The following is a 14906-nucleotide window of genomic DNA, read 5'->3' on the forward strand; positions in this document are numbered from 1 at the left end:
ATCTTTCAGTGTTTCTTTGCCTGGCAAACTACTTCACAATTATTTTATTTCAGGTTTTGATTATTGATCGTAATAATCTAACAGACGCCTATCTTACAGCCGACGAAACTTGGATTTTCTACAAGAATCAGTCAGTTCTGAAAGTTTATCCATCTCCATATAATATGACAAAATTTCCACTCAAATATCAGGAATCTAACGTGTAAGCATTTAATGATTTTTTAGATATTTTCTCTCATTAAATCTCAAAACAATCATACAAAACTACGGAAGCGTATAGGGGTCATGCAAAATTGTGTGGAAGGTGTCGAGATCCTGCGATACTGTGATACTTTCTCGAAATCCCGTGATCACCTGGTAATTCTCGCGAGATCACAATTTAATGTTCTTGAAATCTCCTGATAATTTTCTTGGGATATTGACATCCTGTGTAAATGTTCTCGAGAATTCGAGTTTATGTTCTCGAGATATTGACATTCGGTGTGAATTTTCTCGAGATCTCGAGTTAATATGAAACGTTATATGATAGTGTCCCCACGTTGTGAAGCAACTATTGGCCCAATACTTAGCACCAACTTTGATCAAAAAAAAATACTCTAGCATTTGTTACAAAGGAAAACTGCTAACTAATGAAAGAATACGCGGACAATCGATAGGGTTCGTCCATTCTCCTAATGCTTTACACTAAATTTGAAAAATGATTAAAATCGATAGGGTTCATCGTTTTATGGCCCCAATGCTTCATGCCGTATATGAAAATCAAAACCTTACTGCTTTAGCTTTGAATGTTTGAAGCTTTGAATTACAGACGTGCTTGTTAAATTATTTCAATCTAATGTGTGGGCAACGTTTTATTGAAAATGTCATAATTTGAATGGTTTCCAGGCCATATTTCTTCTAGAATAAAGCTATAAGTACATGGTTTATTGTTTTGTGGCCCAAATGGTTCGCGGTGGATTTTAAAACAAAAATCTTGAAAACCTCTCGAGTTCACCAGACAGAAAAATATGAAAAACGCCATAACGAATAAGGTTCTTTCTCTAGTTGCAACAATCCCTCCGAAAATCTATCCGGTCACAAGGATTAATCCCACGGAACACCGAAAATAAATAGGGTCCCTCTACTCATAATACCAATGCTTCAAAAGAAATTGGAAAGATAGCCACGCAGTGTGTGGAAAGACGCTCATGCAGCATCTATGTCTCAACAGCAGATTATCGGAAAGGAAAACTTGGATTTTGAATAAATTGAATAAGGATCTAGCATCCTTCGAGAAATCTAATCTTTATCTGTTCACGTTTTTTTATATCTCTGTGACAGCAAACCTTATATTTTTAAAATTCAACAGGAGTCATCCTTGTCGCGGAACACTGAATATCGAAATTACGTTAAAAACGCAATTCTCTACCGCGTTAACAAGGCTTTCAATAGAGTTCAAGACCCCAATGCTTCACACTTATCGTTCTGGGGTTATCCCCCTATCCGAAAAACTTGTTAAGGCAATAGAGGCTACAGTTTTTAACTGATTTTGTTTTTCAAATGTGGTGTGAAGCATTCTGTGACCTTGTCTTCCTTAATATACCCCCGCCCCTCGAAAGCCTTGTTCTCGCCATAGAGGCTTCACTTTTAAAATTTTGTGTGAAGCTTTGGGGTCATGAACTTTATTGATATTCAATTTTCAGCTATATAAGTTTTTCTTTCCCAGAGATATAACAAGCACCTGAACACGACAGAGATTAGATTTCTTGAAGAATGCTAGATCCTTATTCAATTTATTAAACATCCAAGTTTTCCTTTCGAATAATCTGCTGTTGAGGCATAGATGCTTCGTAGGCGTATCTGCACACTTTGTGTTGCTATCATTTGAATCATTAGTGTCATAAGCAGAGGAACCTTATTTATTTTTGTTATGGCGTTATTCCTATCTTCCGGTAACCCTTGTGAACGCGTTAGAGCCCAGAGTTTTTCAAGATTTTGGATTTAAAATCTGCTCCGAAGCATTTGTACCACAAGACAATAAACTCTGTGTCTAGCTTTATTCTAAAATATGGTCTGAAAACCATGCAAAAAATGACATTTTCTATTAAAACTCGCCCAAACATTAAATTGAAATAATTTAACAAGCATGTCTGTAATTCAAAGCTTCACATATTAAAGATAACATGGTAGGGGGTTGAATTTCATATTTGGTATGAAGTATTTGAGCCATAAGACGGTGAACCCTATCGATTTTAATCTTACGACGTATTTCAAATTTAGTGTAAATCATGGGTACCCTATCGATTGTCCGATTATTCTTTCATTAGTTAGCAGTTTTCCTTTGAAATGTTAGAGTTTTTTTTGTATCAAATTTGGTGCAAAGTATTGGGCCAATGGTTGCATCACAACGTGGAGGCACTATCATATAAGGTTTCATTTTAACTCGGGATCTCGAGAAAATTTACACAGGATGTCAATATCTCGAGAAAATTTACACAGGATGTCAATATCTCAGGAAAATTATCAGGGGATTTCGAGAACATTAAATTGAGATCTCGAGAAAATTACCAGGTGATCACGGGATTTCGAGAAAGTATCACAGGATCGCAGGATCTCGAGACCTTCTACAAATTTTTGCATGACCCCCTATACGCTTCCGAACGTAAATTCACGATTTGGTTTAAAAACTGGCGCCCCATTACACTTATAACTGTAGACGTAAAATTAGCAAGTGGATTTTAAAACCATTCCTTTAGTATTTAATATATCAAAATCAAACTGCCTTTATACCTAAACGCCGTATATACTCTTCAAAAAAAAAAGTAGGGGATATTCAGAAACAATACAAAACTGCGGAAATTCACTTTTATTAGAGGTAACCAGTGTATGTTAATAACAGGCCAATTGCCTACACATGAACATAAACAGTTCATATGGGCGGCTTATCTGACGGCCCCATTTCTCTCGCACAGAGATACACTGTCAAAAGTGAAAATGGACGTTTTTGTTTTTTTGTCTTAATAATGAGTAATTGCTCCACCAATCCTCAGGCATTCAGCTATTCGTCGTGGCATGCTCCTAATCAACCGTCCAATCACGATTTGGGACAATCTGACCCACTCCTCTTACATTGCCACGGCCAATTCTTGCAGTCATGGTGATTCCTCCCTACACCATAACAGACCCAAGCCCGAATCTGTCATGCTGTCTGACGTTAACGTTAGCAAGACGCTCATTTACACGCCTCCAAACACGAGCACGCCTATCGGTGAAATCCAGAGTAAATCTGGGCTCATCTAAGAACATTACACTCGACCATCGACGATTACCATAATTTCTACGCTGCCTACACCATTGACGCCTGATTGCCATGTGCTGGCGAGTTAATGAAGGCACAACACAATTTCTAATCGTCTGGGGTGTAACTCGAATTCCTGTAACTTGGTACAGGTTTACAGAAAGCTGATTGGCCGTTTGTCCTCGATTTCGCAGGACCTGTGTACGAATGCATCGATCCTGGGCGTGTGTAGTGGCTCTAGGACGACTTGAACGAAGTCTATCATCAACATTGTGTGTTTGTTGGTACCGGTTCCACAGTCTGCTGTTCACAGACTGTGACACATTAAGCATGTTGGCTACTGCTCGCTGTGTAGAACCCATTTGAAGCATACCAACAGCACGTAGACGTTCATCATGTTGAAGACGTCTCATTGCAAATTAAACGTAACACACTAAAGCAAAGATACGCTAAGCAGTAAACATGGATAGGATAAACCAGGACTCGGCAGTTTTCATCAACCCTTCCTTGAAATGTCAAAATAGACAATGAACCCCTCCCACGCGTATGGCGCTATTGCGTGTCGCGCCTGCAGCTCAATGGTTCTGTTGGGGCGATAAGTTCTTCATCTGTGGACATACTCTCAAAGCATCTCTTTTTGAAGAGTATACAAGAAAAAACTCGTATTATTGATGACCGTTTTTATCTTGCAAAAATTAAAACAATTACTAGTTTTTATACGCCCATATTTTCATGTGGACGTACATTGTCGTCGCCCCTGTCCGTCCGTCCGTCCACAATTGTTTGTAAACACTCTACAGGTCACAATTCTTATCCGATTTTGACGAAACTTGAAGTATAGGTTTTTCTCCAAAAGATCTCGGTTGCTTCGATATTGGCATGCATCGGATCGAAACCTCATGGGCTATGGCCACTGATTGTACGAAAAATCACGTTTTTAGCTTGTGGACCCTATAGAGGTCCCAATTTTAAACCGATTTTAATGCTTATTTATAACCCAAAGATCTTGGATCCTTTCGATATTTGCGCATATCGGATCGTAACTTCCTGAATTATGGCCCCTGATTGTACGAAAAATCGCCCCTTTTAGCTTATGGTCACTCTGGAGGTCACAATTATTATTCAATTAAAAGAAACGTTTGATTATATCACCGTTACCCCGTAATGAAGTTTGAGTTCGAATTTCGTAAAAATCGGACCAAAATTGCAGGACAAAATGGCCGCTGCTTGTACGCGAATAGTGTAAAAATATGGTATATCAAGGTTGTGGGACCTATAGAGGTCACAATTTTAATCCGATTTGGATGAAACTTTTAATATATGTTTTTATCATAAAGATCTTGGTTCCGTTTGATTATTCCACATATCCGAACGTAACTTCCTGGATTATGGCCCCTGATTGGTCGAAAAATCTCATTTTTAGCTTGTGTATTCTCTAGAGGTCACAATTTTTTTTCCGATTTTAAAGACCGTTTAGATATATCACCATTCCACCATAATGAAGGTTGAATTGGAATTTCGGAAAAAATCGAAATGAAACTGCCCGACAACAGGGCCTCTCTTTGTACGCAAATTGTGTATAAGTATGTAATACAAAGGTTATGGACCCACTAGAGGTCACAATTTTTATTCAATTTTGATGAAACTTAAACCATATCTTTATATTCCAAAAATCTCAGTCCCTTTTGATATTTGCGCATTTCAGACCATAACTTTCTGGATTATGGCCCCTGATTGTACAAAAAATCGTTTTTGTATTTAGCTTGTTCTCTATCCATCTCTTGCAAAATGTAGGCGTATCCTGGCTGGCAGCCGCTGGTCTTTAATCCATTGATTTTCAAAAAGCTTTTGATAAATAATTGGTTTACAAGTGGCTAAAAAAGGTAGGAACAACATCTCCACGGCATTATTGGCGATATCACTACGCTGGAAACAGACTTTGAATAAAGCTATTACACACACACACACACCCACACACACACACACACACTATGCCACTACTAACCTGTTTCTGTTTTTTAGGATACCACAAAAACATATTGGCGATACTGTGAAAGGACAACTGCTCGATTTCAATTCATTAGTTACAGCTCTAACTACAGGACATGCGGTGCGGTATTTTATCTCTCCTGGCCAATGTCAAGTCAGTTCACCAAGTGGTAAAATGATGGTTCAAGGTGGCTATATAGAAGATTTTGAATACTTTTTTGATCCCTTGTTTGGACCTCAGCATTATTTTGGTTTCTCCACATCAAACGTGGCATTAAATAAGTCTGGTAATTATGATTGTGTATTTTAAGCTGTGTGATCTTGTGATGGTTTTTGTGGGTGCTGTCCTGGGCACCGGATGTGAAAGCGTTGTGAATTAATATGGAAGGAACCTCAGCTACATGAGACATTTTGAAAACCACAGGATAGAAAAATTGAATTAAACAACCACCGACCACAGACTAGATCCTTGCGGATATCGCATAGCGTTAAAGGACAATATTGGTGTCGGTCATTATCACATATGGAATAGAACTGGTTTAACACGTTCCAAATATAATTTTAAAAAAGGATCATTGCTACGATAGATGCGTAATCAAGGTTTCAACAAACGGAAATCACGAACGCAAAAGGAAAACACGAGTTATCCTTCTATATAACTGGCTGAATTGACGAGTGATAACACATACACGGGCGAATTTCTGCTCACTAATAATTTCTTCGAAGACCAAAAGTCGTTATATGAGACTGTAGGGAATGTCTGACAGTTCAAAATAGAAATTGACTGTCACAAGAAAAGAGAAAACGAAAAAATATAGAAAAAGTCCGTGCATTACCATGTTTTTATTAAGTATAGAATAAATAAAACAAGTGAATGTACGGACTATTTCTATTTTTCTCGTGTTCTCTTATCTAATGACATCCAATTACTTTATTGAATTGTCAGATATCCTCTTACAGTCTCGCGTAACAACTTTCGTCTTCGAGGGAATTGTCAGTGAGCAGAAATTCGCCCGTGTATCTGTTATCACTCGTCACTTCAGCCATTTATATAGAAGGATAACTCGTGTTTTCCTTCTGTGTTCGTCACTTCCCTTTGTAGAAGCAATGATCTCTGTATTAAAATTATATTTGGAACCTGTTTAACGAGTTCTATCACATATCTGATGACTGACACCAATGATGTCCTTTAAGTCCATAATTCTACTGCTTGCAGGGGTCTATAGCTAGGGTGCATGATTCAATCACAGACCAGAACTCCATGTCTACCAATAGATATAATCAACAAATTATAAGCATTTAGTGTCACACTTTGTAATACTGATTTACTAATGTAAATATATTTATCATTTGATCATGCAGGCGAATTGGTAATGGTGTTAAAGGAGGGTTTTGTATATGAAAAAGATGGAGTCCACATGAGAATCACGACTTTGACATCTGACCTGTCTATTGTTCTGGATATTGTCACCATCAACTGTAGCTTTTCAGCATCTGGGTAATATTACATAATAAAACATACATTATGCAAGAGCTAAATCTGCCAATTGCAGGTCTTTCTTTAGGCCTGAAATGTTATCTAAATTATTAATGAGACATTAATTAAAGTAGCTAAGTCTCTAACTTAATATCATCCAAAATCTTCGACATTGTCAATTTAAATCAACATTGATGTTGTGATCTTACCGGGAAAAGATGGGCTTCTGATATTTAACACAAAATAAACATTTTACCACTGGTACACGAATCGTGTACCATAATGCGTTTCAGGCCCATTCTTACAAGGGGCTCGAAGAACGAGGCTAGACATTCAACAAGCCATGTCAAACGGTGACGGCATAGTCATATCGGGAGAGTATGTGCAATAAATACTATGTAGACTAGAATAAGCAGACGCTAGAAATTTTGATTCGATTGAGACTTCAGACATATTTCACCGAACGTAAATGATTTGAAATTAGAGTAAAAATGGAAACGATTGAATGTAAATCAGTTTATATATATTCCTATTACATTATTATATGCGTTACGACCCATTTGTGTCAATTCTAGGTACCAAACATTAGCGATTTAGCTCCTTTAACTTATCCAGACCATAATAACTTTCGATGGCACCGCTAGCCTGTGATAATCGAGACTATGTTTTTTATCGTACCGATCGAGGCTAGGCCCAAAATTCAATCGCTAAATACTCGGTTCAGGGTGGACCAATTTGACTGAAATGAAATTTTTAGCAAATTCCCTTTACATTATCTAGTTTTTAACTATTATAGTGAGAACTGCCAGCTCTTTATCTAATCTCCCATAATGTATCTTTAAAATTAGATATTACAATTCAGATGTATGCTAGCCGTGTAGTATGGCTCACCAATTTGTATCAGTTAAAGATGCATTATGTAAGGTTTAGATAAAAAAGCTTGCGTTCTTGCAATAATCGTTTACAAATACGTAATGACAAATGTATATATTGACACTTTCAATCACTTTATTCTGAGCGGAGATATCGGTGTTTGAAGTTTTGACAAGAAATAGTCTCAAGTGCCAAGTACCATTGACACAATAATAAAAGAAGTCTCAATTTTCAGTCCCTGAATCGCAGTGAATGGCGTCCATATTAACGTTTAACGAAGATATGGCCAACAGTGCCTAATCCATTCAGTATCGTAGAAATCCGATGATCTAGAGAGTTGAGTATGGGCTGGACAAAATAATAATTTATAGAACATTTGAAGCCAGAAAACAAAAACATGCAATAGGCATTTGTTTCTCTTAAAGGAGAATTCTATAATAAAAGTTTAATTTTATCATTTACTTAGGTCATTGTGTAACGCATTTCAGAATTATTATTTATCTATTTATTTTTTTAAGTTTTATTACCAAATAACGTTAAAAAAAACCAAAAAAAAAACCACTTTCGGATTACCGCGATTACGGAAACACCCGATAATTAATGAGCTGAAGCTAAATCACGTGATATGACGTAAGAGGCGACACTCGTAGCAGTCCAGGTATTTATATTTCAATATGGCATCGGCAGAAAGTGACCGCTTGTCAGACATTGATTTCGCCCCGAATGTTCTTCCATATCAGTGCGAGCCAATTAGAAATGCGAGCAACAACGGTGACGATGATGGTTCGGAACATTCTACCATTTCTAGCGAAGAAGAACAATCGCTGCAGGCTGTGTTCTGGTTAGGTCAAAGTACCTTGTCTTATCACAGTCCTTCAATTCTTCATAACTTTTCGCTTCATTTATTGATGTTCACGCTTCATCGGCGAAAATATATCAGAGAAAAACTATTAATTCCAACAAGTTTTCCCTCGCCATTGGGTAATACGGTAATATATGCCCTAGCCCACTTTCTTTGTGCAACAATTGAAAAACGAGGGTCACGTCGTATAGCAATATTAGCATTTGCTACCTATCGCTGAAATTGTTTTCTATCACACTCATTTACCTAGTTAAATCTGACAGACTTCAAACATCTAGGACTATCTATGATCGACTGCAAAATCATCGACATAGGCCTACACCTACTACTGACGCGGAAGACCCTTCGAAACGGGAATATTAATTTACATTAGTAATTAGGCTACCTAGCTGTGTTGTTTACATTTCGTTGCTATGGTTACATCAGTCATTTCACCATAGAACTATGCACAGTTTTAACATAGAAAGAGAGAGAGGGGGGGGGGAGAAATGGGGTTTAACGTCCACTCGACACAAACTAGGTCATTTCGGGACTTACACATGGTTCCATTTTATTTCAATAAATCGCTTGCGCGTAGGGGTCTTTAGCAGTGGGAGGAAACCGGAGGACCCGGAGAAAACCCACGAGGATGGACAGGCGATCCTACTCTTTGTCTAGTACAACCGGGGAATCGAAACCCCGCCAGTTGACTCAATGACAGACAGTATGATACAGCAGCACGCACGTGCTTACCTAGATAACAAATCTTACCTATCAACCCTCCGTGTTTCGAGATAAGAAATGATGCCATTAACTCCAATGTAGCACATGCGGGGGCGATTCGCACCCGGCATTTGTAAACAAAATTGACAATATTTTTAATCAAAACAACGATTTATTATTGTTATCTATATATATATTTGTGACTGTCGTTTATCTGTCTGTCTGTCTGTTCGGGGTTGGCGGCTACACTAGGTCTGCCCCGAGTCTGAAATTTGGGGTATAGAGGTAGCTCGGACCGGGGAGTAACATGGGCCAGGTGGCGTTAGTCTACCACTTCCGGTTTCGGAGTTATGACCCCCGAGCGAAGCCGGTCTGGTCGGGGTTCGTGGCTACATTAGGTCTGCCCCGAGTCTGAAATTTGGGGTATAGGGGTAGCTCGGACAGGGGAGTAACATAGGCCAGGTGGCGTTAGTCTACCACTTCCGGTTTCGGAGTTATGACCCCGAGCGAAGCCGGGTATCCTGCTAGTTTATAATATTTCTGCCACATCCAACTACAATTTAGCATATAATCCTACCTGAAACGGGTACAAATCGTCATTTTTAAAATCGAGGCGTTAAGCCGTTACTAAGACCGCCATCTTTTTAAACGATACGCTGTCATCATGAAGGCGGGGCTAAATATAAGGCTTTTATAACAGCCAATCAAAAGGGCAATCTAAAGCATTTTAACTATGAATGGATTTCGATGGCGGTGAAAGTCAGACAAAAACAGCGCTTCATTAATTCAAACGCGAATATTTAGGCGACAGTTGTGCCACTACATTGGCCTCTGTAAGTTTAATTAATCATAATAGCATAACCTCATCTTATTTTAAAGATGTAATATGCATTAATAAAGAAATTGAGTTTGCCACTTGGAACTAAAGGCATCCAATCGTAGCTAAAAACAAACACATCAGTATATCTTAACGTTTTTAGCTACGTTCTCGTAGCTAGTGCTTACCATTCGGCCATGCACCCCCCCCCCCCCTCTTTAACATAGAAATATAACATAACTGCTATATCTTGATCGGCATAATAATATTATTAAAATCACGTTCGTAAGCAGATAACTCGAATGCTCCGAACAATGAGAATGAGGAGCGTTTTTTGATGGAGACCAGCCCTTCTCGCCTCTTAGATATCGCTTTGGTCAGACCTTTCTACGTGTTGCCTCGCTTGGAAATTTTTTAAAAAAAATGACACGTGCTTCCTGATTTATTCTTTTTGTCATTAGTACATCCCCAAGCAATTGAACATGTTAATGCTTCCAGTTAGTCAAAATTCAAAATGACAGGATGCAGATATGCATAAATGTCAATTCGGGTTTGTTTTTGTTTTTTTTGGTATATTTTTCCTTTGTAAAAATATTCAGAATGACTTTTAAAACTTTGCAGGGATAAAATTATTTTAATATTAACGTTATTTTTCATATTAAAACAGGTTTTTGCAATAATATTCCCCTTTAAATAATGCATACTTAAAAAGGTTTGGAAGTAATATAAGTAGGACATGACATGACACTCCTCTCTTATAATAGAATCTAAACTCAGCTTTTAATAATGAAATGGCCCCCTGAAAAATTATCATGGTCTTGGTAATCTGAGACGGGTTTCCAATACTTAGTGTGCGTAAACTAAACAATGGACCATATAATTTACATTCTATAACCATTAACTGATTTCATGTTACAGGTCTAGTGTACAGTTTTATACTAGTTTTAAACAAATAACACATATTTCATCAACCTATGATCTCTACACAGCCTTAAAACAAGGTGCCAGTGTTCGATTTACTGCTGATTATAGAGGATGTACTGGTATATCAGCTGGAGCAATATCAGGTGGAGTTATCCAAGGTAATATTGTTGTGCTTGTATCCAATTCTTTTGTAGGTAACATTTGAGGTATTTAGTATAACTTACATGAAAATGAGATGTATACATTATTACTATTTTCTTGTACTTTTAAGCCTAAGATCTAGAGTCAAATATGTGTAGGTCATCCGTGTCTTGCCTTGGGACCAGAAACTGTTCCCCAAGCACTTCTCATCTTGTTGTTCTTTTTAGAGGCGACGCTTTTCAAAACATCCCAAGCTCCGCCATTTCAAGTACGATCGACTTGAAAATGACATACGTGTCCTTGGATTGACATCACAATTCCAAGGTGACGGAGATGACGTTATTCTCGATGTCTGGTCCATATAGTGCTGTTGTTTAAAGTTTGATCGTGGCGGGTTGAAGTATATTACAGCTCCATTAAAGCCCCAAAACCCTAGTGATATGCACCTACGGAATCTGCAGCGAAAGGTAGAACCCCGACCAACTAGTCGTACATCTTTCTTCAGATTAATTAAAGGCGTATTTACCGCATATTGTTTCAGATTATGACTATGTCCAAGCAACACAGGAAGTAAGGGTTACCCAATCAAAACTGATAACCAATTATCAAGGAGCAGGATTTGTAACAGATATTGTGATTGGCCAGTTTTTTGGTAACAACAGCGTCACATTCTATGCGTCTGATGTCACAGTGACAACACATCAGCCTGTTTATAAAGAGAACATTTACTGTTCTTTGTCTGGGAGCAACCCAAATGGGACCGTTGATTTATATCATATTCCATAAGCATTGATTTGGTGGATAAATTTTATATTGAATAAATATTAGTTCAATATATATCCTTTCTATCAGAACCCTATTCACTCATAAAATATTTCTACTCAGACATGTACCCAGATATCACAAGGAATATGTGAGTTCATGTTCCGTGTAACGATTTGAAAAATGTTTCTTTTGACCATAGAAACCTTTGCCTCTTTCAGCCAGACCTTTATTCCGTACACGCATAATTTCAAAGATTCAAAGACAATAGTCTTACTGCACTTTAATCTTAATCTCAAGGTAACAAGTGACAGACCAAACAATGACCTTCAAGTATCTCATCATTTTATGGTTACTTAAAACTAATATATATTTTGTTTTAGAGTCATGCTGAATAATTTACCAGTTATTTTACAATATATTGTAGAAAAACTATTTGGACTGATTACAATTTTAAAAAAATTACATAAAAAGAAAATACAGTTAATTAACTATAGTTTTGATTCATTTTTCAAGTCATACAGTGAAAATGTCAGTTTTTGTCACCACTGCCCATCACTATAAAATTTGCCTTGATGTTATAATTGCTAGAAATAATAATTCATAAACAAATATCTATTAATGAATCAAGGATTAGTTTGATTTTGTAGGTACTTCATGGCAGAAAAATAAGGTTTTCTTTTTAATTTCCATGAAAAACATTTTTTTTTATTTATACATGTATAGTCATAAAGTAATGGGTAATGGTAATTAATTACTTTCAATGTAATGGGTAATGGTAATTAATTACATTGCTAAAAATGAGAAAGTAATTGTAATGATTACATTTAAAAAGTAATGGTAATGGTAATGTAATTAATTACATTGGCAATGTAATGGCCCCAGCCCTGCAAGATTTAACAATTTGGGCGATCGGTAGTTGAACAGGCACTGAAACATCATTTGAAGTATTGATACCATATAAATTAGTGCTAGTTTGTCCATGGACCTTATATCCATGGTTTGTCCTTTTTTATGCTATGTTTTAATATCACACTTTGGTGTATGAAGTAAGTATTGAGATGTAACGGATTTTATGTTTAAATATCGTACATAAACATATTGAAGCTTAAAATTTGGAAATGAAAAATTTATCGTATGGATTTGGTCTTATCACTAATGGAAATAACCTACTATATTATCCCAATTCAACATACTATTTTGGCTTAAAACAAATATGTTTAACCTCGAGAGAAAATAGAAATTACCTATCTGTTATAGTATATTATAATCTGATGGTCTTTCAAGTTGACTGTAATGATACTAACAAAGTTAAACATATTTATAGCATCTTTGAAACAGGATTTAACAATTGGAATGATAGGGAACTGAATAGGGGTTAAAACATCATTATTTTATGTGTTGATAAATTAATTATAAAGAACGGTTCCAATATCATATTACTATAATAACACATATCTAAACACAAATGTTTCCTCTCACTGCTAAAGACCCCTAAGCACAAGCGAATTATTGAAATAAAATTAAACCATATGTTAGTCCCGAAATGACCTAGTTTGTGTCGAGTGGACGTTAAACCCCACCTCTCTCTCTCTCTCTCTCTCAACACAAATAATATCTAAATTTGACGTCCTTGATGTCCACATTCCGCCAAATACGGCACAAATCTATAACACATACTTATGGAAGAACAATTACTGATTTATTTGGGCGACGTTTCGAAGAGTATTCTCTCAACGTTTTCAAGCAAGTACAGAAACAAGTGTGTAGAGCAATTATATATAGACAAGCAATAACAACAATTCAGAAACCATGCATGACAACAACAAGATCAAAGGATTAAAAAACAACATGATCACACAATTTGTACATTGAAAGGCATGTTTAAGAGTGATATATACAGAGGAGAAATGGGGTTTAGAGTCCACTCGACGCAAACTAGGTCATTTCGGGACTAACATATGGTTTAATTTTATTTCAATAATTCTCTTGCGCGTAGGGGTCTTTACCTGTGGGAGGAAACCGGGGGATCCGGGGAAAACTCGGGGAATCGAAAGCACGCCACTTGACTCAGTGACATGGATTTAACGTTCTATTTTCTTTGGGTTTTGGATGGCCGAATGGTTAGCACGTGCGCGCTGTATCATGAGGTCTGCCATCGAGTCAACTAGCGTGGTTTCGTTTCCCCGGTTGTACGTGACAAGGAGTAGTGTCGACTGTCAAGCGAATTATTGAAATAAAATTGAACCATGTGTTAGTCCCGAAAGGACCTAGTTTGTGTCGAGTGGACGTTACCCCACGCCCCTCTCTCTCTCTCTCTCTCTCTCCGTCTCTCTCTATTTTCTTTACTCTTTACCGGGCTAAAGAAGACGAACATGTGTCATACAGTGTGGTAGGAGAGATATTTTCCCCGGATAGCAGCTGAATACTGTCAGTGATTCTTTTACGTGCACGCCGAAATGTACACGGGACCTCCGATTTTCTCTCCGTCGAACAACTACACATGGTCCTTGCGATAAGGGTCGTAGAACGAAAAACATTTCATCTGATTATATCCGAAAATTCAACGAAATTTAAAATTACTGGCCGTGTATTCATTCTATTTTATTGACAAATAGGTTCTGATTAAATATTATAGGTCGAAATGCAGTCGTCCGGAAACAACACTGACCTCGCACCACCCATGTAGCAGAAATAACCGTCTGATTTTCCCAGAATATTATGCTAACGAGGCGCTAAACTCCTTTGCTTTCAGTCCTTATAGTAAAGAATAAAATAACGTAGTTAAATAGAAGACGAACATAATTTATTACTGTCATTACAGTCCATCCTGTTTAAAAATATATGCACCGTGTGAAAACAAGTGGGATTGACTGTGGTCCCTGCTTAATAGAACGGCTATATTATAGAGTCAATCCTACCTAATTGGGTAGCATTAGGATTGGGTGGACTGGGATATTGTGAAATCGTCAATCGCATTTGAAGGATATTTTCAGTGATTTAACTCATTGTTATTGAAGTAATCAATTACTTATTAGTTATATTTAAAGCACGGCTTTCATTTCGGGAGTCAACAGAAACA

General features: G+C 37.2%; 1 protein-coding gene across 2 annotated transcripts in view; it reads left to right on the forward strand.

Moving 5' to 3' along the window:
• Positions 1 to 11851, forward strand: part of LOC126820948 (uncharacterized) — a 37790-nt gene extending 25939 nt beyond the window's left edge. For both annotated transcript variants that reach the window (XR_007680206.2, XM_050549169.2), the window contains exons 2-6: positions 54 to 202; positions 5300 to 5553; positions 6629 to 6764; positions 10916 to 11079; positions 11604 to 11851. Coding sequence is in view for 1 of the 2 variants with exons in the window: in XM_050549169.2 (XP_050405126.2) it covers positions 54 to 202; positions 5300 to 5553; positions 6629 to 6764; positions 10916 to 11079; positions 11604 to 11848 (948 nt within the window). In the remaining variant the exon portion in view is untranslated. The remainder of the gene's footprint in view (positions 1 to 53; positions 203 to 5299; positions 5554 to 6628; positions 6765 to 10915; positions 11080 to 11603) is intronic.
• Positions 11852 to 14906: the final 3055 nt, after the last annotated feature.

Source organism: Patella vulgata, chromosome 1 (assembly GCF_932274485.2).
Source record: "Patella vulgata chromosome 1, xgPatVulg1.2, whole genome shotgun sequence".
Classification (NCBI taxonomy): Eukaryota; Metazoa; Mollusca; class Gastropoda; family Patellidae; genus Patella; species Patella vulgata.